General features: G+C 49.5%; 2 protein-coding genes and 1 long non-coding RNA gene across 5 annotated transcripts in view; 2 read left to right on the top strand and 1 right to left on the bottom strand.

Annotated features, from left to right (window-relative positions):
* The first annotated feature begins 3,742 nt into the window (after positions 1–3,742).
* On the top strand, positions 3,743–7,813 carry LOC118351660 (collagen alpha-2(I) chain-like). Its single transcript, XM_035703100.2, has 5 exons — positions 3,743–4,216; positions 4,295–4,990; positions 5,379–5,555; positions 6,239–6,310; positions 6,492–7,813. The coding sequence occupies exons 1-5, from the start codon at positions 3,743–3,745 to the stop codon at positions 6,510–6,512; spliced, it is 1,440 nt and encodes a 479-aa protein (XP_035558993.1). The 3' UTR covers positions 6,513–7,813.
* Positions 7,814–8,356: 543 nt separating this feature from the next.
* Positions 8,357–10,731, top strand: LOC112660657 (uncharacterized). 2 transcript variants are annotated; one of them, XR_003137129.3, is made up of 3 exons: positions 8,357–8,476; positions 9,939–10,076; positions 10,294–10,731. It is a non-coding gene; the product is annotated as an uncharacterized LOC112660657 (long non-coding RNA). The 2 variants fall into 2 exon arrangements; XR_003137131.3 differs by having other exon boundaries at positions 8,367–8,472.
* A 10,245-nt stretch (positions 10,732–20,976) lies between these two features.
* RAB7A (RAB7A, member RAS oncogene family) overlaps positions 20,977–23,555 on the bottom strand; it is a 71,948-nt gene continuing 69,369 nt past the window's right edge. For both annotated transcript variants that reach the window (XM_035702467.2, XM_035702468.2), the window contains one exon: positions 20,977–22,432. In XM_035702467.2, the coding sequence (XP_035558360.1) occupies positions 22,337–22,432 (96 nt within the window). In that variant the 3' untranslated portion in view covers positions 20,977–22,336. The remainder of the gene's footprint in view (positions 22,433–23,555) is intronic.

Below are 23,555 nucleotides of genomic sequence, written 5' to 3'. Positions count from 1 at the left end.
ATCAGGAATCTCCTAGCAGAGATTGGGGTGGGTTCCTGGAAGTCCTGCTGGCTGAACCCTGGGGGCGGCCCTGGGGAGCTGAAAGGTCTTGCGGAGAAAACCACAGGTTCTGGAAATGCAAGTGTGTGCATGCAGGGCTACACAGAGGATGTAGTGCAGTGAAAGAGAAGTAGTAAGATGGAGCTGCTGCAGCGGCGGAGGAGGTTCTGTCCAGGAACAGAAGCCATCCGAGACTGAGCAGAGGACCTGGCAGGGAGGTGGGTATGGCCGCCCTGCTGCAGTGGACCAGGGTGCTTGGAGCTGGGGCAGGAACACCAGGAAGAGAGCTGGCCCAAGGACCTAGCTGGAGGGCAGGCAGCCAGGTGACTGGCAGGGGGGTGGGGGGGGTGGGGGGGTGGAGGGAGACTTGAGCTTGGTCTCAGAAAGGTCAGAGCAATAGCAGATGGTGATGTCCCTGATGGAACCCCTGCATGGGAGCAAGGGCACCCTCAGACTGATATTGGTCCAGCCATCCCGGAGAGAAGGTCGCTGGAAATGTGAATCTGGAGCTGGTTCAGCAGGAGGCTGGGTCAGGTGTGTCTCCCTGGGGTCATGGTGCAGGGAAGAGGAGGATGTGGAAATGGTAGGAAAGGGAAGGTTGCTCTGTGGGAGGCAGAGGAGGAATGTCAGAAAGTAAGGAGGGAACCAGGTGTGGCTGGTGTCTCGGAAGCTAAGGAGGAGAGAGTTTCAAGAAAGAAGGGCTGGTCTGTCACAATGCAGCCCATTCAGAAAGTGGATAGATGAATCAGCAGAGTGGACAGGTTCAGCAGAGCTGGAGAGCCTGGCAGGCTTGCAGCTTCCAAGACCCTCTGGCTAGAATCTGCCTGTTTTTGCCCAGTGTTTTAAAAACAAAAATGAAATGAAACAAACAAATAGGATTGAAAATTCAAGTGATTTCAGATAAAAATGTGTCCAGATTTCAGCTTTCCCTTAAAAAAATCTGAAGATTTACCCTGGGTGGGGGCAGAAATAATGGGGCCTGAAACCATCACCCCTGTGGATGAGCCAGACTCCCAGCACCTGTTCAGTTTGGGGAGTGTGGCCATTGTGGGGCAGCGGGAAGGTTCTCTAGCCCTGGGGGAGGCCTGGTGGTGATTGGAGGGGAGAAGGAATCAGTGGAGGGAGTGGACACATGCAGGCAGGGCAGTGTGGCTTGGGCTCCTTGGCCTGCTGGTGGAGCAGGTGCTTTTGTGGGGGGGAGGGGTTTCTGCCTATGGGCCTGTGGACCAAGCTCTGGGAGACTGATTCCAGGGCCTTGGGAACTGGCAGAGACCAAGTGGTTTCATTCCACTGGCCTCATTAAACAGATGAGGAAAACAGGCTTGGAGGACAGAGGACAGTGGCTTTGTCCAGTTAGCCAGGATTCTAGGCCTGGGGTCCTGCCAGTCTTCAGGGATGCTTCTCAAATCCCACACTCCCCAGCAGCCTCCTGGCACCCCTCCCAGGAAACATAGGTGGGGAAGGCCTCAAGTAACCAATGAAAAATGATAAAATCTGGAAGTGGCCAGGGCCTAGAAGGGTGACCCCCTTCCCTCATCCCCCCAGCACCAGGCTAGTCTTGGGAGCTAAGCTGAAGGCAGAATCAGGGTGGGCATGTGGGTCCTCTCTCCCTAGGAGAGTCCTCCAGTCCTGGGGCTCCAAACACCATCCATATACTGATGACACCCATTAATGTCAACCCTCATTTCTGTCTCTCTTCTGACCGACAGACTGGCAGCCAGCTGCTTGCCCCCAACTCCACCTGGATGTCCAAACACATCTCTCGGGTGATGGCTAAAACAGAACTTTTTTCTCTCGCAAACCTGCTCCTCCCCAAGGTTTCTAGGGCAGTTCCACCCAAAGCACAGACTTGTCCCCATTTTTTCCCTCTACCCTCTCATTCAACCTACAGATTCCTGTCACATCTATCCGCAAACATCCTCCCCGAGCTCCACCCCGTCTCCACCTGTCCCCTCTCGGCTTGCCAGGCCCTGGCACACTGCAGGCACGCAGCAGCAGATGGAGCAGCTAACACAGAACTCTGATCTGCATCTCACCTCTGCGGAAGGGCCTCCGGTGGCTGTCATCAGACTTAGGATGAGTCTGCTCTCAGCCCCACTGGCCATTTCTTTCCTCACACAGACCCAGGGCGTCCCCGCCTCAGGGTCTTTGCACCTGCTGTGCGGCTGACTACACTTATTCCCATCTCCATCCTTGAGAGCCTCCCCACGTAGCCGCCTAGCCAGCCAGGCTGCATACCTCCCAGAGTTTCTGTAATCACAGCGCCCTACTTGATTTCCTTCATAGCACTTACTATCATCATCATTTCTTTTTTTTTAAGATTTTTTTTTTCATGAGAGACAGAGAGAGAGAGAGAGAGAGAGAGAGAGAGGCAGAGACACAGGCAGAGGGAGAAGCAGGCCCCATGCAGGGAGCCCGTCCCGGGACTCGATCACGGGACTCCAACCCGGATCTCCAGGATCAGGCCCTGGGCCGAAGGCGGCGTTAAACTGCTGAGCCCCCCGGGCTGCCCACTATCCTCATCATCCCACCGTCTTTGGTCTGTTTACATGTGTACCGGGTGCTTGGTAAGAAGAGCATTGGGTGGGCCTTGCTCCCCGCTGGACCCCAGCCCTGGGCACACCCTGCCTGGCTGCTGCCCCTGCTCACTGCCGCCTGCTACCTGGAGCCAGGACAGGTTTGCCTGCTCCTGCAACAGGAAGGTGGGCTGGGAGTCACAGGAGCTCCCAGCTGTGCTTGGACCCTAGCACTCCCACAAACTCCACATGTGGCCCCCCGCTCCTCCTACACTACTCTGCCCTTAAGTGTCCCAGTTTGTGAAAAGGGGGTGGATGTGTGCCGCGCCCTCCAGCTCTGGCAGCCTGAGCCTGGACTTCTGAACAGAGGACATGTCAAGAGAAGGGAAGACCCACAAGAATACAACCTTCCTGGAGGATGAGACACGAAACAGAGGAGTCGGCCTGGCCCGGTGGCAAGTCTGGGACTAGGATGTAGAACCCTAGACTCTGGGTGGGCTCCTCTGCCTCTGCCGGCCTCGGGGTTACCTGTAGAGAGGATATCCGTTCTAGAGCTCAAGCGGAGGCCCCTCTGCATGGGAGGGTTTCAGAAGGCCTGGGTGGGTGTCACCAGCCTCAGGGACCGGGTTCAGAGGCCCTGCTGCTGAGGGCCCCTCACCAGGGAGGCCCCGTTGGCTTTTAACTGCTGAGGGTAACAGTGGAGGGCCAAGAGTGTCTCCCCAAAATGTGTTTTAAACCGAGAGGTTGGCTTCACCCTAGGCCTGGACCGGGAGGGAGGGTGATGGGGCCCAATTTGGGATTTAAAATGTAAATAGAGAGGCATTAAGTATTTTTCAGCATTTAAGGGGAGACAAAGGGAAATTCACCAGGCAAGACCTTGGGGAAGGTTGCCTTTAAGATGCAAATGTGTATTGTGAAGCCCCGAATGGGGACGTTCTTAGGGGCCCTGGCCCGCGGCCCCCTGTGGCTGTGCAGTGGGCTCTGAGGGGACGGAGGGTCTGAAGAACCCTGGCAGAGCGGCCTGAGATCAAAGGAGTGGACAAGTCGATGCTGAGGCTGAAAGGGTGCGAAACATGTGGACGGAGAGAGCTTAGAGTTCCCGGAGGCCTCACTTGGAGGTAGCTGGCTGGGCCCTCCAGCCTGGGAGGGTCCGGAAGGAGGAGCTGGGCCCCAACTCTGCCGGGAGAATGGGGCAGGCCAGGGGCGGGTTCCTAACCGCAGGCGGCCCAGGCTTAGGGCACCAGCAAACCCAGCCGGCGGAGGGCTCCGATGCGATTGTCTTGCGAATGGAGGTAAGGAGCGCCCCTGGGGGAAGAAACCAGACCTTTGTGGGGGGCGCTCAGCGTGAAGCGCCTTGTTCTTTCGGAGCTGCATTAAGGCCGAGGGACGGCAGGCCCACGTGCACACGTCTGCGTGGAGCCTCAGGGCAGGGTTCCACCCCAGGCACCGGGGGACCTGGAGTGCCCAGTGAGAATCCTCAACCTAGAGAGGAGGCCCACAAAAGGGCGGAGAGCGGAGGATGGTCGGAGTTTGAAGCCGCGCGGCCCTGCCCTCCGCCCTCTCTGCCGGTCCTCCCGGGGCTGCGAGGGCTGGGGCCGGGCCGGGAGTGGGCCCCGCTGGCGGGCCCTGCAGCAGAGCGCGCTGCTCTTGCCCACGCCTTCGTTTGCCTCATTTCTTCAAAAGCCCACTCGAGATTCTTCTCAGTAAAGTTATTCGTGGTCTAAGCCCCCCCGGTGTAGAAGGATGCGAAGTGGAAACAAAGCCCCGGCCCCACTCCCCGCCGGTGTCCGGGGGCGCTCGGGCCGGGCCGGGGCTCCTGCGGGCGCAGCTCGCTCCTCCGCGGCGCCGCCGCCGCCGCCGCCCGCCCGGTGCCGAGGTTACCCAAGCGGCCCCGGGGATGGGCGTGCAGCGCTGTTGCCGTGCCCCGTGGCTACCCTTTCTTCGCTAGCCCGAAAGATCTAGGAGATTCGTCTGTAAGCGGTTTCTCTGTCAGAGAGTTAACTCCTGGTGGCCATGGCCTGGCCGTCCTCCGAGCAAGCCCTGCCCCGGACCCCCTCTTCATCCCCGCCCCGTTTCCTCCTGCCGTGCCCCGTGGCCCCACCTGGGGCCCGTTTCCTTGCACCGGTGCCACCACGGGGCGGGTGGCGCGGGGCACTCAGCCTCGGGATTTGGTTTTCTTTTCCTGTTTGGCAGCCCCGGCTTGTGAATGTGCGCCTCCCCTGGGCCCCCATTTCGGGCGCTGGCGTCCCCCTCCGGCCCTGGCATCCCCGCGGCGCCCGCCCTCTGCCGGCGCGTCTAACTTCACATCCGTTCCTCGTCCCGTCGCAGGCCGAAGCCGCCCGTCTGCCTGCCTGGCCGCCTTGGGCCCTGCGGCTCCCCAGAGCCCTGACTCCCCCGCCCTGGGGTCCCGGGGCTTGGAAAAGGGCGGGGTGCAGGTGCTGGGAGCTTGCTCGAGGGCTGAGGGTTAGGAGGAGGGACTGAGCCGTGGAAGCTGGGAAATGGCTTCTCCAGGCCCCGCCCTTGGGTGGGGACCGTGGAGAGAAGCTCGGAGGAGCCGGGCCAGTCGCGTTTGGGAGGCAAGGCCTGGGAGGAGAGGAGGGTAGCTCCCAGGCGGAAGCCTTCAGGGGGCGTCCTCTCCAGGGATGCAGGGGTGTCCAGGCCCAGTGTTGGGCCTCCCACCCCCTCCGAGGGGGAGCATGGCCCGGCTGGGCTGGACCTTGCTTCTGCCCCTTTGGGAAGTGCGGCTCTGGGGGTAGGCTTGGCTTCCTGAGGTGGACAAGGCCAGCCTCCGACCTGCGGTAGGACTTGACATCTCTTCTCCAGAAGCCTCCATGTGAGGCCCAAGGAGCTGGGACGGCAGGATGGAAAGACCATTCTGGGAGGGGGCTCCAGACAACCAGGACAAAACCTGACAGACGGAGAAACCACCTCCTTCCCCCTCCTGTGCCATCAAGCACACGCCTGCTTTGGCCGCCGCTGCATCACGATCCCTGTTCTGAGGTGCAGACAAGGGAATCTTGGCTTTATCTCCCTCTCTTACAAGCAGTCTCAGTTTGTGGACACCCTCTTCCTGGGGAAGAACTGAAAGCCCTAATGGGTGGGAGAGCAGCCTGGCCCCTGCTCAAGTATCATGCTGGCCAGGAATTGAACATTCCAGGGCAGGGGGGTGGGGGTGGGGTGGGTGTATTTCTACCTCCATTGTCCAGATGAGGAAACTGAGGCTTCAGGGAGGTTGGGTAATGTCCCCAATGATACTGGCCAGGAAAAGATGGCAAAGCATTTGCTGTTTACCCCATTGCAAGTAGCCCCTCCTGCTCTCAGGCAGTCTCTCTACTTTGCTGAGATTATCCTGTCCGCTGCCTGGAGTCCCCACAAGAGCAGGGACTTTGTCTAACTCACTGCTGCATAGGGTCTGGCACATAGTAGGCCCTCAATGAATATTTGTTGAATGAATGAGATGGGTGGGATTCAAATCTTAGTTCTGGCCATGAGGCTTGTGCTTCCTGTCACAGTACTGTCCCTACATGTGTCACAACTCAAAAAGTGTGCACTGAGCCTACTAGGCCTCCTAACAGAGCAGCCAAGGGACCCCACAGGATTGCAGCACCTTTGAAAAGTCTGGCAGAAAGCCTGTAATCTTTGCAAGGCCCAGAGAATTTTATTTCTGTTACTTGCTCGTCCAGTTTGAGGATCCTGAACTGGTCAAGAACTGGTTAACAAATGCTCTGGAAGTTTCCTGCTGCAATGAGGTGGAGGTGAGACCTCAAGCCAGACTGCTCCCTAACGGCCATTATCTGAGGGGCTTGAAGAGCGGGACGTGATGGCCGCACTGGGTGGCTGGTCACAAAGATGGGCCACTCTGGACAGTCACCTGCCAGTTGGCCCTGCCGCGGCCTTCTCCTCCCCCATGTTCAATCCAGCTCTTCCTCCCCTTAGAGGCAGCCAGGGCAGCTTTGAGAAGGCGAACCTGAGCTCTTTGCTGTCCTTGAGTGGACCTGCCCCCATGTCCTGCAGCCTCCAGACCCTGCTGACCTCTTCGACTTTATCTCCTGGCGATCCTGCCCTCCCTTTGGGCTCCCTCTCTGTGGGGCACACCCTGAGCAGACTCATGGGGTCCCATTGGGCAGTGACACCCTGGGGCCTGCCCCCCACACGAACTCCCTCAATCCTGCCATCCTGATTCCTTTTCTCATAAGATTCCTCTAGCTATGTGGGCTTTCATTTGCTTCCTTCCTATCTGTTCCCCTACCTCCAAGACCTTGTCTGTCTTGTGTAGCATCGAATGATGAGAATCTAGAAATGAGTCTAACCTCTGGCCCTACTCAGGTTCAGAGATATATATGGGGATGGGAAAAAAAATCCCAATCAAACCAACACCTAACCTGGAGCCTGACAAATAGCTCTCAGAAAATGTGTCCCCCCTCTTCAGGTAATCTCTCCTGAAAGAGGTGGCCTTTGAGGAATGCTTTGGGATGGGCAAGGGATCCAAAGGGAGGACCCTTAGCCCTGTCCTGTTGTCCCACCTGCCCTGCCCTTGCCTCGTTTTGCATGAAGCAGCTGAGGTCCAGAGAAGAGGCAGGGCCCGCGGGGGCCATCTGGATATACTCCAAGTCTAATTCCCAGTCCAGTACTCTTGCCCCACCCGACCCGCCTCCATCTCCTGTCCAGTTGAGAAAGCCTCCAAGTGGGGCTCCTGGTGCCAGGTCTTCATAGGGGCCAGGTTTCCCCAAATCCTCCATCGGGTCCTGCCCACACCCTGCTTCCCATCACACTTAGAGTAAGATCCAGGGGTCTCCCCCAGCCCCAAGGCCGGGTGTGGCCTGCGCCCCGCGGTCTTCCTCCGGTCCCCACCCCGGCTCCCTTCGCCGTCCCTGCCCCGGACCGCGAGCCGCCCGCCACCACGGGGCCTTCGTGCTGCTGTTCCCTCTCTTCGCAGACTTTCACAGTCTTCCTCCCCCTGTGCCGATCAGGTGTAGTGTCCCCAGGGAAGCCCTCCCTAAACACCCCATCTGCAGTGGGGTTCCCTGCTTCACCACTTCCCCGAGCCCCCGCCCCCGCGTCTTTCACAAATCACGTTTCCATGTTTTTCTTCGGTAGCACTTATCACCACTTGGGAGCTTTTGCACTGATAACCCTAGTTTTCTGCGCCACCCTCAGGCCAGCTTGTCTGGGCGATCACGGACTCCATCGCACCTGGCACACAGTAGATGCTCAATAAACATTTGAATAAATGAAATAAAAAGGGCCCTCGTGGCGTACGGAGGTCTGGCCTGGTCCTTCCTGCCCCAAGTGTCAAACCGGGCGTGTGCGGAGCCCGGGGTTAAGGGCGAGGCTAGGCCAGCATCTCGCCCCTCGCCGACCCCGTGACCGCAGGAACCCCGAGGGGCACCCCGGCTCCCCCGCGCAGGGAGGAGGGGGGCGGCGTCGCTGCGGGCGGCGAGGACCGAGGCCGGGCCCCGGCGCCGGCCTCTGGGGGCAGCACCAAGAGGTGCCCGGACGCGGCGGAGGCCTGTTCCCGCGCTCCCGGCGCCTGCCCGCCTGCCTCGGCCAGCGCCGCCCCCTCCCAGCCCCTCAGGTCTCGGGGGCCCTGGCACTGGGGGGCGCCTTTCCTTCCCTCCCGCATCCGCCCCGCCGCCGGCTCCCCCCGTCGTCAGAGACGCCCGAGCCCCGTCGGCTTCTCCGCGCGGCCGTTAAGCGTTGGGCGCGCGCCCCGCCCCCGGCGTCAGCGCTGCGGCGCTCGGCCCCGCCCCCGTCTCCACGGAAACCAGCGCGCTTCCCGCCCCGCCTCCCAGCGGCGTCCCGCGCCTGCGCCTGCGCCTGCGCCTGCGCCTGCGCCTGCGCTCCGCGGGCCTGTGCCCCCCAGTCGCCTCCGAGGAGTCAGGCGGTAGCTTCTTACTCTGGCAGGGCGGTTCTTAGGGTCGGTGAGGATCGGCGGGCTTGGGAAGGGAACTGACCCAAAGTCTAGGGAGTTTCGACCTGCATTAGAGCTTTGCTGCAGCCAGGTTCCCCGGAAACGTCGCTAAGGTTCCCCTGGGGCAGAGCCGAGGTCAGACACCAGGGGCTTGTGCCCTGGGTACAGATCCCCTGGGCGGCTGCAGTGACGGAGGCTCTGAGGCTGCTGGGTCGGGGACTTCCCTCCCCGGGGAAGCCACTGCTGCCTTGGGCACTGCTAGTCCGCAACCAATCTTAGCCAGGCTATCCCAGAAGCTTTGCAAAGCTGACGCCGTCTTTGATCTTGAACTGGGAGGCTGGAAGAATACTCTAGCGCTCACTTGTGGTCTCCTCCGCTTCAGGCTAGGCCACATCTAAGCCTGACAAGGAGACCAGCTGCTGATCTTGGAAGACCCCCAGAATAGATTTTTACATGTCTCGAGTCCCAGCAGAGAAACTCATGGGTTAAAAATACACATACTGGGGCAGGCTGACCTGAACGCTGACTTCTCGGGTGTCTCGGGTGGCGCGGTGAACTTAATGCAGCACCAGCTTCCAGAATGACCTTTTCACTGATCCCCACTGACCACTGGATAAAGGCTCTATTCCTGATGCTGCCTTCAAGGCCTGTGCAATAAGCACCTGCTGGCTCTCCGTCTTTAGGATCCATGCCGCCAGTCCCTGTGCTGACACTGGACCCTGGGGACCAGTGCTTCCCAGACTTCCCTGACCAAAAACTACCGGAGACATGATCAGACGCAGAACACCATACTCTGCCCGTCTCAGTGCCTGGCTCGCGCACCCAGCCCTGAGATGCCTAAACTAAGGTTTAAAAATCTGCAACGGGGCAGCCCCGGGTGGCTCAGCGGTTTAGCGCCATCTTCGGCCCAGGGCCTGATCCTGGAGTCCCGGGATCGAGTCTCGCATCGGGCTCCCAGCATGGAGCCTGCTTCTCCCTCTGCCTGTGTCTCTGCCTACCCCCCCCCCCTCATGAATAAGTAAATAAAATCGTAAAAAAAAAAAAAGATACCTGCGACGAATTCTTGGGCCCCTTTCTGGCTGGCTTATAAGTGCTAATTAGCAACCTGCCTTTGTCGGTAACCCAGCACCCACTCAGGCACACCAGCGATCAATTCAGGGACCACATTGTTCTAGGGGAGTCCTTGCCTCCTTCCTGTCCAGGTGTGGCTTCCCAAAGCAGTGGGATAGTCACAACTTCCTCCAGGGACCATGTTCATGTGCATACAATATGTGAAGAGCAGTTCTGCAGGTTTCAGTCCTTGATTAAGAAAGGAAAAGATTTTTTTTTCATTGCCTACACAGAAGCACACAAAGCAAGAATAGAAATAAACCTCTGTGCCTGCCCACTAATACTAGTCTCTTGCCAACCTGTCATCTTACGGGGCCAGGGATGTCAGAATACAATGACTCCCACTCCTTCCCTACTTCTAGCTCTCCAGTCAAGTCCAAGCATCACCAGGGGGGGAGAACAACTGTCTTGAAACATGTGTAAATACTGCCTTGGGAGGTTAAGCTCTGCAGCTCAACCCAAGGAGATGAGAGCTCCAGGGGCTCCCAGTGGTCAAAGAGGTAAGCTTCTGGGCATCCCCGCTTCCAGAATGGCTGTGGGGAGGGGATCCACTCCCAAAAGTAGAGAGCAATCTGAAGCTGGGTAAAAGGGAAGCCTGGGACCTGGGATGGGGGGCGGGAAGAGGGGATGTCACTGCATTTTCCTGGATCATTTCACAGGGGGGTAAGGGTGCCCGACAAGCATTCTCTTTTCCCTTCTGCTTATATGTCCTAACAGGAGCAAAGCTGGCAGGTGTGGCCCACAGCTTCTCTTCAAGCATCATGGCCAAAGAAATCCTCCCTCCTCACTCCTCCCCAACACTGCAAAAAGCTCACCCTCTGTTCCTACAAGGGAGCTGCAATCAGAAGGCTGCAGAACTCAGAACTCAATAGTTCTCAACCTGGGCTGAGAGTGGAGGTTATATCCTTTGGTCTTGCATCCTGTATGATGTTGGGTGCTCACAACCTCCTTTGCAGCTGGGAGGGCTGATTCCAAAGAGGTGTCTGTTTTGGGGAGACATACAGAGGATGGAGAAGTTTTCAACCAGATATGGAGGCAGCTGGGGTTTCTGTGAGGCTAAGCCCTAGTTACAGGTTCATGGACTTTAGGTACTAATTGGCTTTGACCTTTTTTCATCATTGGTATCATTTTTTAAATAAAATGTATGAAACAAAATTCACAGCTCAATGCATTAAGTATATTCACAATGTTGTGCAACCATCATCACTATTTCCAGAATGTTTCCATCATTCCAAATAGAAACTGTACCAACTAAATATTAACTCTCCATTCCCCCTGTCCCTAACTTCTACTTTCAGTCTCTCAGACTTTTCCTCTTCTAGGCACTTCATATAAGTGGAATCCTACATTAGGTATCCCTGTATGTAGGCTTATTTTGCTTAGCATAATGTTTTCAGGGTGCATCTATGTCATAGCAGGATTTGGAATTTTATTCCTTTTAATGGCTGAATAGTGTCCCACTACATATATGTGTGTTTATAAAAATTGGTATAGTTAGAATACCAGCCATGTATACATATATGTTACATATATACACATATGTATACATATACACACAGTCATATATACCACATGTTTATCCATTCATGGTGCTGATGGGCACTTGGATTATATATATATTTTAAAGATTTTACTTATTTATTCATGAGAGACACATACACACAGAGGCAGAGACACAGGGAGAGGGAGAGAAGAGGGACTCCCTATGGGGAGTCCAATGTGGGACTTGATTCCAGGACTAGGACCACACCCTGAGCCAAAGGCAGAGGCTTAACCACTGAGCCACCCAGGCATCCCATCTACGTTAACTCTTTGAAGAGTGACTACTTTCCACAGTAGCTGCACCATTTTATATTCCCTCCATCATGCACAAGGGTTCCAGCTTCTCCATATCATTGTGAACACTTATTGAGTTGTAGGATTTTATATATACTCTATTAATCCCTTATCAGATATGATTTACTAAAGTTTTTGATTTTGATGAAGTCAGGTTTACCTATTTTGTTGTCATATCCAAGAAATCATCGCCAAAGCCACTGCCATGAAGTGTCCCCCTATGTTTTCTTCTAAGAGTTTTGTAGGTTTAGCTATTGTTCTTTGATCCATTTTGATTTGTGTATATGGTGTTAGGTAAGCCAACTTCTTTCCTTTGCATGTGGCTATTCAGTTTTCCCAACATGATTTGTTGAGAAACCTGTCCTTTCCTCACTCAATCATCTTGTCATCATTGTTGAAAATTAACCATACATGTAAGAGGTCTTTTTTCCCCCTTTTAGTAGACTCCACGCTCAACACGGGGCTTGAACTCACAACCCTGAGATCCAGAGTTGAGTGCTCTACTTGACTGAGCCAGCCAGGCACCCCAACAATGGTTCATTTCCGGACTCTCAATTCTCTTCCATTAGTCTGTATGTCTGTTATCGTGCCAGTACTACACTGTTTTTATTATACTAGTTTTGTTATTTTGTTTTAAGGAGACAGAAGTTTATTGAACACATTGCAGCAGGCAGGAGAGCAAAAGAGAGATTGCCTACAGTAGTGTTTTTTTTTTTTTTTTTTTTTTAAAGAGGGAGTGGGAGGGGCAGAGAAAGAGGGAGAGAGAATTTTAAGCAGGCTTCAGATCCCCTGACACAGGGGTGGGTTTTACCATCCTGAGATCATGACCTGAGCTGAAATCAAGAGTCAGACACTTGACTGAGCCACCCAGGGTGAAAAACCTGACAGGTTTTTCTGTTGCTACAAAAACAAAAAACAAAAAACAAAAAAAACAACATGATGAAATTTTGATAAAGACTGCATTGAATCTGTATAGTTTTGGGTAGTACTGTTCCTTAATATTAAGCCTTCCAATCTATGAAGATGGGATGTCTTTCCATTTATTTATATCTTTAATTTCTATCAGTTTTTTAAAAAATATTTTATTTATTTATTCATGAGAGACAGAGAGGCAGAGACATAGGCAGAGGGAGAAGCAGGCTCCATGCAAGGAGCCTGACGTGGGACTCCATCCCAGGACTCCAGGATCACGCCTGGGCTAAAGGCAGGCACTTTAACTGCTGAGCCACCCAGGTGTCCCTGGAATTATTTTCTTAAATTTACTTTTTGAATTGTTCACGGTTAGTGTATAGAAATCCAACAGATTTTTGTGTATTGACTTTGTAATTTGCAGTGTTACTGAATAGTTTGCTACTGCTAACACTGTGTGCGTATCCTTCAGGGTTTTCTGTATATAAGAGTGTGTTGGGGACACCTGGGTGGCTCAGTGGTTGAACATCTTCCTTTGGCTCAGATCATGATCCGGGGATCCTGGGATCAAGTCCTGCATTGGGCTCCCTGCAGGGAGCCTGCTTCTCCCTCTGCCTGTCTTTCATGAATAAATAAAATCTTTTTTTAAGAAAGTGTTTCATCTGTAAACAGAGATATTTTATTTCTTCCTTTCCAATGTGGTAGTCTTTTACTTGCATAATTGTTCTGCATAGAACCTCCCAACAGTATGTTCAATGGAAGTGATGAAAGTGGATATCCTTGTCTTCTTCCCTGATTTGAGGGAAAAAGCTTTAATGCTTTCACCCCGAGTATGATGTTTGTTGTTGGGTTTTCGTATGTGGCCCTTCTTATGTAAAAAAAGTTTCCTTCTCTTGCTATTTTTTTTTTTTTTTAAGATTTTATTTATTCATGAGACACACAGAGAGGCAGAGACACAGGCAGAGGGAGAAGCAGGCTCCCGGTGCATGGAGCCTGCTTCTCCCTCTGCCTTTGTCTCTGCCTCTCTCTCTCTCTCTCTCTCTCTGAGACTATCATAAATAAATAAAAATTAAAAAATAAATAAATAAATAAACCGCTGAGCCCCTGGGCTGCCTAGTTTATTGTTTTTATCATGAATTGATGTTGTATTGTTTTGTGATATGACTGACATAACACTATATCAATTTCAGGTGCACAAAATGGTTTGATGTTTGTATATATTGTAAAATGATCACAGTATATCTAGTTAGCATCCATCAATACAATTAAAATTTTTTTCCTTGTTATGAAAACTTTTAATATTTACTCTGAAAAAAAAAGATTTACTAAGAACTTTCAAATATGTAATACGTATTATTAACTACAGTCACCATTCTATAATTATATCATGGGCTTCTTTTATAACTGGTATGTACCCTTGACCACCATCACTCATTTCCTTCACTCCCCATCCCCTGCCTCTGGCAACCACCAATCAGTTCTCTATATGACTTTTTGTTTTTTAGATTCACATGTGAGATCATACGGTACTTCTTATTTCCCTTAGCACTATGCCCTTAAGGTCTATGTTGACACAAATTGCAAAATTTCCCTCTTTTTATGGCTGTGTACACACACACATAGACCACATCCTATCCATTCATCCATCAATGGACACTTAGATTGCTCCATGTCTTGGTTATCATAAATAATGCAGTGAACTTTGGGGTGCATATGTCTTTTGACCTTATATTTTCATTTCCCTTGGATAAATACCCAGAAATGGAATTCCTGGATCATAAGGTGGTTCTGCTTTTAATTTTTTGAGGAACCTCTGTATTGTTTTCCACAGTGGCTGCATCAGTTTGTATTCCCACCCACAGTACACAAGGGTTCCTTTTTCTCCACATCCTTACCAACACTTATTTCTCAGCTTTTTGATTTGGCCATTCTGACAGGTAATTTCTCATTGTGGTTTTGATTTGCATTTCCCTCATGATAAGTGATGTTGAGCACTCTTTCATATAGCTATTAGCCATCTTTGGAAAAATGTCTATTTACCTCCTCTGCCCATTTTTTTTAATTTAATTTTTTAATTTTTATTTATTTATGATAGTCACACAGAGAGAGAGAGAGGCAGAGACATAGGCAGAGGGAGAAGCAGGCTCCATGCACTGGGAGCCTGACGTGGGATTCGATCCCGGGTCTCCAGGATCGCGCCCTGGGCCAAAGGCAGGCGCTAAACCGCTGCGCCACCCAGGGATCCCTATTTTTATTTTTATTTTTTGCAGCTTTCAGTTTAGATATTGGTTGGATGTGCATAGGGAACGTGGAAAATGGAAAGTCAAAAGTTAGTGGGCAAGACTGCAACTTAGTGTGTGTCTAGGATGTAGGGCTAGAGCACACATTTGCAATCTTGCATTTTTAAGGCTAAAAATTCTCTTATCTCTTTAGGAACCAGCAACGGGCTTACACATAATTATAGCTCATAAAATACTTAGGGTAATAACTTTCACCACTTCAACTCTGGCTGCACATTAGAATTACCTGGTGAGGCTTTAAAACGCTACCCTGGAGGTGCCTGGCTGGCTCAGTTGGTAGAACAAATGACTCCATCTCTAGGTTGTGAGTTTGAGTCTCACATTGGGTGTAGAGATTACTTAAAATCTTAAAAAAACAAAAAACAAAAAAAAAAGCTTACTGTAAAGTTCAGTAAATAGAGTCGGGCCCAGGCCTTCAGCTGATTTTTTTTAAGATTAGAGAAAGGAGAGGGAGCGAGAGAGAGCACACACACAAGTGAAGGGGAAGGACAGAGGGAGAGAATCTTGAAGATGTCCTGCTAAGTACAAAGCCTGACGGGGGGTTCATGATCACGATCCATGAGATCATGGTGAAACCAAGATCCGAGCCAAAACCAAGAGTCAGATCCTTAACTAAGCCACCCAGGTGGCCCCCTCCAGCTAATCCTAATACACAAGTAGGCTGTTTTAACTGTTTGGTTTTTTTTTTCCTTCTCTTTATAGAGGGTATTTCGTACCTTACAAGGTTTTTAAGGAAAAGAGCAAAGTTTTAAGTCAGGAAAGGGGAAACCTGGCATGAAGCCAGCTTTAAGAAATGAAGACAAGTGAAAAGTTAATGACAGACACGGGAGGTAATATGTAGACAGGATTTGTTACAGGGCTGAATTGTGTCCCCTCCCCAATTCATATGTTGCAGTCCTAACTCCCAGTACCTCAGAATGTGAAGATGGCTCTTTATAGAAGTAATTAAGTTAAAATGAGTTTTTTTTTTTTAAAGAATTAATTAATTAATTAATTTATGAGAGAGAGAGAGGGGCAAAGACCCAGGCAGGCTCCATGCAGAGAGCCCGATGTGGGAGTTGATCCCGGGACTCCAGGATCATGCCCTGGGCCAAAGGAAGACACTCAACTGCTGAGCCACCCAGGCGTCCCTAAAATGAGGTTATATATGCAGGTATATCTCACTCAGTATGGCTGGTGTCTTCATAAGAAGAGATTAGGGCACAGACACACAGAGGGAAGATCGTGTGAAGAAACAAGATGCCCACCTACAGGTCAAGGAGAGCAGCCCCCAGGAGGAACCAATTCTGCTGACACCTTGATCTTGAACTTTTATCCTCCAAAATTGTGAGAAAATAAAATTGTCACCCAGTCTTTGTTAAGATTAGTCCTAGTAAACTAATAATACAGGACATATCCAAGAGAAGGGTCAAGAAAACGAGATCTGTGAGGTGACAGTAGTTTGGGACACAGGAAAAGGCCTCTAGGAGGGCACGTCACGGTCAGATTCAGAGTTCGCTTCGTGATAAAGTTCAAGGAGTGGCAGATCAGATTATGATCTGTCAGGATGAAGGTAGGAGAATAAGGATCAGAGTCAGTGTTATGGTCAATTTTAGGATAATTACCATTTTTTTAAAATAAAGATTTTATTTATTCATGAGAGACACAGAGAGAGGCAGAGACACAGGCAGAGGGAGGAGGCTCACCATGAAGAGCCCGATGCAGGACTTGATCCCAGGACCCCAGGATCACAACCTGAGCCAAAGGCAGACGCTCAACCACTGAGCCACCCAGACACCCAATTATCAATCATTTCAAGGTCACAATAGGTTAAAGTATGAATGATGGTCTGTGTACAAACGATGGTTAAGATATAAGGTACCAGGTTACAGTGGCCTGTCAGCACAGTGGCACAATCAGTATGAAGGCAATGTTATTTGAAGGTCAAGCTGAGAAGGGTTAGAATGACTGTCAATGTCAAAGTGAGAATCTAGAGCAGGGTCAAGGTCAGGTTCAGTATGAAAGATATAGTCATCATAATGATCAGGGTCAGAACCAGAGTCAGATTCAAGGAAAAATTCAAAATCACTTCAAAGTCAGGGTGTCTCAAGATAAGGAAGGTTGTTGGTGTCAGGAAGAGAGCCCTAAAGGGGCACCTGGCTGGCTCAGAAGAGCATGCGACTCTTGATCTCAAGGTCATGTGTTCAAGCCCCACACTGGCTGCAGAGGTTACTTAAAAAAATAATAAAAATAAATAAAAACACTTAATAAATAGTCCCAAGAATTAAGGTCAGGTTCAAGATCAGGTTCAAGTAAAAATTTAGGCTAAGATATGGTCTGAGTGCTGGTTTACATCAGGGTAAGGGTCAGGTCAAAGGTCTGAATAAAGTGAAGGGCCAGGATTAAAGTAATTTTAAGTTCAGGGCAGCTCAAAATCAGGTCCATCATCAGTGACGCAATGAGCAGATTCAAGGTTAAGTATTAAACTCAGGATAACGACATGGCCAGGACAATAATCAGGGTGTTTCAGATTTAGGCTCAAGATCATGAAAATCATCAGTGTATTTGGTTCAGTACCATAGGCAATGTCACAGTTTCAAGGATAAAACTGAGAATAGAATATTGTAAGAATTATGGTCAGGATGAAAATGAGTCAAAATCAGGGCCTGGTTCAGGACCACTTTCAAATTCGAGGTCAAATTCATAGTCATTCCAAGCTCAGGGAGGATTAAAATCAGGATTATCAGTGTACAAGATAGGTCAAGGTCAAGTTAAAAGGGTGACCTATATATAGAACATTAGATCAAGGTCAGGTTCCAGGTCAATTTCAAAGTAAATACAATGTCATTTGTCATTTCAAGGGGATCAGGATCATTAGTCAGGATCAATGGTCAGGATCATTAGTGTATGAAGGACAAGATCAGGGTCAAGAAGTTCTGGTTAAAGTCAGCAACTCAGTTTGAGGTGGCAGGGTGATCAAGGTCGGGATAAAGGTCAATTTCAAGGTCACTTCAAGATGATCAAATTTGGGGCACCTGGGTGGCTCAGTTGGTTAAGCATCTGCCTTTGGTTCACGTCATGATCCCAGGATTCCTGTGTCAGGCTCCGCTCTGTGGGGTCTGCTTCTCCCTCTGCCCCTAACCCCCCATGCTGTATCTTTCTCAAACCAAACCAAACCAAACCAAACAAACAAATTTTAAGTTAAATTAAAGTTCAACATTGATCTTGCCTATTTTTAAAAGATTTTTATTTATTCATGAGACACAGAGAGGCAGAGACACAGGCAGAGGGAGAAGCAGGCTCCATGCAGGGAGCTCGATGTGGGACTCGATCCCAGGACCCTGGGATCACACCCTGAACCAAAGGCAGACAGACGCTCAATCACTGAGCTGCCCCGGTGCCCATGATCTTGGCTAAGATTTTGAAATTCAAGTTCACTCCAAGGTTGTGATAAATAGTAATATAATATTGAGGGTCAAGTTCAGGCTAAGCTCAAAATTGGGGGAATTCAAGAGAAACATGATTATCTAAAAGGGTAAGACTGGATCAGGGTTAGGATCAAGGGCAGTTTCAATGATAAAATCAAGTCCAAGATCATTTCATAGCCAGAATACCATTCTTGACCCAGGGCAGGTCAAGGCTGGGTTCATGGAAAAGATCCAGTTTGAGGCAAGGTACAGGGTCAATTTAAAATTAGGATGAGACATGGTCAGAATGAGTTTCAAGGTCCTTTCATGCCTGGGAATGGTCAAGGTCAATGTGAGGTACAGGAAGATTATCAAAGTCATAATGAAGGTTAAGGGTTCAATATCAAGGCCAAACTCACATTCAAGGTCAGACTGGGGGAAAAATCATGGGTCTCTGGCGTGTGTCTGGCTGAGCATCAGGGCCTGTGTCAGGATTAGTGAGACAAGAATGAAACTCAGCAATATAGATTCACCTCAACAGCCAGCTCTGAGAGTTTGAGTCAACTAAAGGCATCTAATTAAGGTAAGCATTCTCCATCTCAATCATTTGATTTACAAAACTCCTACTGCATACTAGTGTAAACCAAGATGGACTCAAGAAGTGTGCTCCACACATTCATGTAGAGTGAATTGGCATGAACTGAATTAGTGCTATTGAAAAGCATCATTATTTAGTTCAAACAACCTCAATCTCAGACATTCTTCCTAAAGGCAAAACCTTATTGCTGGTTAGTATTAACTAACATGAAAATAAGCAGTACAACATACATTCATCTCAAAGGCACATTCTTAACAAGAAGTGGAAGGAATGAGAATCAATCTGAATAGGTGTTTGGAAAAGAATTCCTGTTAACTGCAACAAACCCAGCCTCAGACTCCTTATAGATTGTTGGAGTAAACTTCAAGTAAGCACAGCAATACACATTCATATTGTGATAGTGAGTTTGGGTCAAACTAAGGCATACTATTTAAATAAATCTATATTAGTGCTGGGCATCTGGGTGGCTTAGTTGGTTAAGCTTCTGCCTTCGGCCCATGACTTGCCCCTGAGGTCTTGGGATGGAGCCCTGCATCAGACTCCCTGCTCAGTGGGGAGCCTGCTTCTCCCTCTCCCTCTGACCCTCCTCTTGCAAATAAATAAAAATCTTTAAGTTCATTCCCATTCTTCTCAAAAGTAACTCCTGTTAGAAAAAATTGAGAGGAATGGAAACAGCAACACACGTTCATCTCAATTCACATTTTAAAAAGATTTTATTTATTCATGAGAGGCAGAGACATAGGCAGAGGGAGAAGCAGGCTCCCTGCAGGGATTCTAGGACCACATCCTATGAGCCAGCCAGGTGTCCCTCAATTCACATTCTTACTGGGAAGCAGAGCAAATTCATATGAACCCAAGGAGTATTACTGAAAAGAATCCTAAGTATTAATGAAAACAAACTCAATCCCAGACTTTCTTCTCAAAAATAAATCCTTACACTGCTTGTTGAAGCAAAACTATTTGTTTCTCTCAAAAGCACGTTTATGGTGAATCTAATTGGGAACATGGAAAATAGAACACAGAGTTCAGTCTCAGCCATTACTTCTTTTTTTAAACTTATTTTTTCAAAGATTTTATTTATTCATGAGATACACAGAGGCAGAGACACAGGCAGAAAGAGAAGCAGGCTCCCCATTGGGAGCCTGATACAGGACTCCATCCCAGGACCCTGGGATCACGACCTGAGTCAAAGGCAGATGCTCAACCACTGACCTACCCAGGCATCTCCCCGCTCCGCCTTTTAAGATTTTATTTATTTGAGAGAGCGAGCACATGCATATGTGTGCACGAGTGGGGGGAAGGAAGAGGGGAAAGAATCTCAAGCAGACTCCCCAGTGAGCAAGGAGTCTGATGTGGAGCTTGGTCCCAGGATCCCGAGATCATGACCTGAGCCAAAATCAAGAGTCAGGGTTCTCAACTGACAGGCACCCAGACATCCTTCAGCCATTACCTCTTGTGTAAGTGGTCATCTCAAAATGAGGAAAGTCAATGTCAGGATGATTATCAGTTTCAGACTGATGGTTGTGATCCGAGGTCCAGATCCGTTTCCACGTCACATTTAAGGTTAAGACTAGAGAACTTGATCACGGAATAGGAGTCTGGTTTGTATACGTGGGCATCACACAGGGTCCATAAACTGGAGAAGATCTAGGCCATGGAGTACTAGCCATGGTGGAGTTGTAGTTGTGAGCTTCTAAAAATGCTACTTGTAACACGAAAATTGAGCCATTAGCAGGCACGAGGAGAGGAACCAACTGAGGAGCCTGAGAAGTGGAAATGTAGAAAAGTGGAGCAAAGTAGAATCCAAGAGTTTAGTTATTGTCGGCATTTCTAGAAGCAAAACCTTTACCAACCCTCTACTGAAACACTACTATTTTATACATTTGGTGCTAGGTGGCATATATTCAGTTCTGGCTAGTGACCTAGAATATCGGAATACAGTGCCCTGCGGCTGCCACATCATCTTTCCCTGTGAATAATCAGAAAATCAGAACCATGTGATATCTAAGTATTAGCAACTATGCTGACTACAAAACAACACAAAAGCTAAGTTACACTTGTATCCAATAGGCTGTGCATGGTCCACAGGCAACCAACAGTTTGCAGTTGCTCCTCTACAGGGACAGGACAGTGTTTTCTCCATTCAGAGTCCCCATACCCCATCACTGTAATTAGAAAAAAACAAACCCAAAAACCAGGGACAGGTACTGCATGCAGGGCTGGATGTGACAAGCCTTTCTGCCTCAGAGGCACCACATGTGCCCAGTTATGGAGGATTCTTTGGCTTGATAAAGCACGGACTATGAAACATGGGCTCTACCGAGCCAAGGATCCAGAAGAAGGAAAAAAGACAGGGCAAAGGCAGATGATCTTTGTTCTTGTTACATTTTATTGGCATCACGTTCATCTCTTTACAGAAGAACTTGGCCCACACCCTAGAATGTAGACCTTTGGAAAAAGGGGAAGTGCTCCGTTAAGCAAGCTACAATGCAGGGGCAGATCCTAGGGAAGGGGCAGGACTGTCAGGGTTCCATACCAAAGAAACAGGTTAATCAAGAGTGGACAGTACTGGGAGGCAGTGGGGAAAAGGAGAAAAAGGTTTGCTAACCTAAGGATACCACAACCCTGAAAGGAGCGCCTTCTAGAACAAAGGTAAAATCACTAGGACAGATTTGGATTTTCCTTTCCCTCTTATCAGTAGGATGCTGACCTAATAGGGGAGTTTTGAAGTGTGGAGCTGGGGGGAAGGGGGAGAGAAAGAAAAAAAAGAATTTTAATTTCTGAAACGACAGCCATTTATCCATTGCACACACCACTGTATTATGCAAATCAACCTTTTGGAAAATTTAGACACAGAAGGGAACTAGGCAGTTTTCCCCCTGGAGAGATGAAAAGCTTTTTGGCTCTTAAGTCTTTGATAAAAGGCGTACATAATTCTTGTGTCTACTGTACAGAATACTGCCTCTAGCTGGATTTCTGAATTCTGAGTTGCTAATACTCTGCAATCCAGACAGGGTTCAACCCTCCACCTTACACGCCTGCATTACAGGACTTAAACACATAATCCAAGAATTTCTTACACTAATTTATACATTTTTAATTGGTTGCATATATTAACATGTACTATAAGATTCTTTTCTAAGAAGCATTACATAATAAATGGATACTGTAAAAAGATCTGATTAGTTAAAAGTAACAAGCATTAACAGATACATACAAAACTCAGTCTGATCAGACTGGGTGTGAGCCTGTAATGAAGCACGGGGCACCAGCCTTCCCAAGTGGTAGCCTTCACAGGGGGCGGGGGGGGGGGCAGGATAGGGGGTAAAAAGACCACAAGACCGTTAAAAAAATCAGATAACTAATTAGACACAGATTAACTGTAAACAGTTCTCTCTCCCCAGTGGACAAAAAGACTAAACTTCCGATGCCGACTCCACACCAGAATGATTTCTACAGCTTGCCTGTCCTGTGGCCACACGAGGGCTGATGCGGTGGTGGGCAGACCCCAACGGCGTCATCGCAGGCCTGGGCTGGAGTCTGCTTGTGTCAGGGGCCTGTATGTGTGTGTATGTGTGTGTCAGGGTGAATGTGTTTGGTAGGGTCTTTTGGCAGCTGGATTCGAGAGATGACTTTATGTTTTGTTTGGAAGAGGAGAGGGGGCTCGTGTTGGAAGGCCTAAGTGTGTTCTTTGTTTGTGAAGGACTCTGTGCTCTGCTCTCACTGCCCCTTCAGCAACTGCAGCTTTCCGCTGAGGTCTTGGCCCGGTCGTTCTTGTCCAGTTTGATGGGTTCAGGGAATTCATTGTACAGCTCCACCTCTGTTTCCTGGGCAGGGAGAAAGAGAGGCCTGTTACTCAGGGTACTGGGCGCCCTCCAAGCCCAGCGGTGGCCCTTAGTGGTGCTCTCCCACGGGTTACTGCATGTGGCAGTGAAGGGAGGGCTCGGCAGGTTCTGTGATAACCCTGGGACAGCATGAAGAGAGAAACTAAGCAGGAAGAGCAGCAATCCACACTTTGAGCAGTCGGGACAGAGCTGACTCACGCTTCCAGCATGATGGCAATCTGGTGGCGTAGGGACCAAAGCCAGCCCCACAGATGCTCTCTGGTCTCCGTATCGGATCATTGCCAACACTCCAGAAGTCAGACTTCAACACGGGCTAGAATGTGGCAGCCCTTAGCACTTCCCCAAGGCAAGAGTGGGCTGGAACAGGAGTGCTACCTGCCTCCTCAGTCCCCAAACATCCTTCTAGCTCCCTGGTTGCCACTCATTTTTCTGGACCGATGGTCTGTTTTTTTTTTTTTCTTCCAAAGGTTTAGGAAGGTTTTTGCCTCTAAGTGCTGCATGCTAAGGAACCAGCTATGGATGAATTTTATCACCAACTGGAGATGGTGAGAGGTCATAGGAGATGGACCATGGTCAGCTTAGTGTGACTTTTTGCTGAATTAAAATGTGTCCAGTGAGGAGCAGCTTTTACTTCCTGGTGTAGGAAGGAAAACAATGTGTCACTTGACCACTGAGCACCTATGTGTCAGGAACTGTCTAGGATAAGGAGATAAAGCAGGAATGTTTCTATTCATTAAAAATTCTCTGGGGGAAAATCATTCCATTCATAATAGCTATAAAAGTAAAAACCTCTAGGAATACACATTAAAAAAATTTTTTAAAAAGGTTTACTGAGATCTACCACAGTACATATGATTCAGTGGTTTGGTTTTTAGTGCATTCACAAAGTTGGGCAACTATCACCCTTAATTCCACAGATTCTTTACCCCACACGGAAACCCTGCACCCATGAGTAGTCATCCCCCACTCCAACCAGACAGCCCCAGGCTTTGGTGACCAGACATCCTATTTTCTGTCTTAAGAGATTTGTCTATTTTGATTTTTTTTTTAAATTTATTTATGATAGTCACACACAGAGAGAGAGAGAGAGAGAGAGGCGCAGAGA

The sequence above is a fragment of the Canis lupus genome, chromosome 20 (assembly GCF_003254725.2).
Source record: "Canis lupus dingo isolate Sandy chromosome 20, ASM325472v2, whole genome shotgun sequence".
In the NCBI taxonomy this organism is placed as follows: Eukaryota; Metazoa; Chordata; class Mammalia; order Carnivora; family Canidae; genus Canis; species Canis lupus.
Note: the sequence above shows the minus strand (reverse complement) of the source record. Positions and strands in the feature narration are given on the sequence as shown.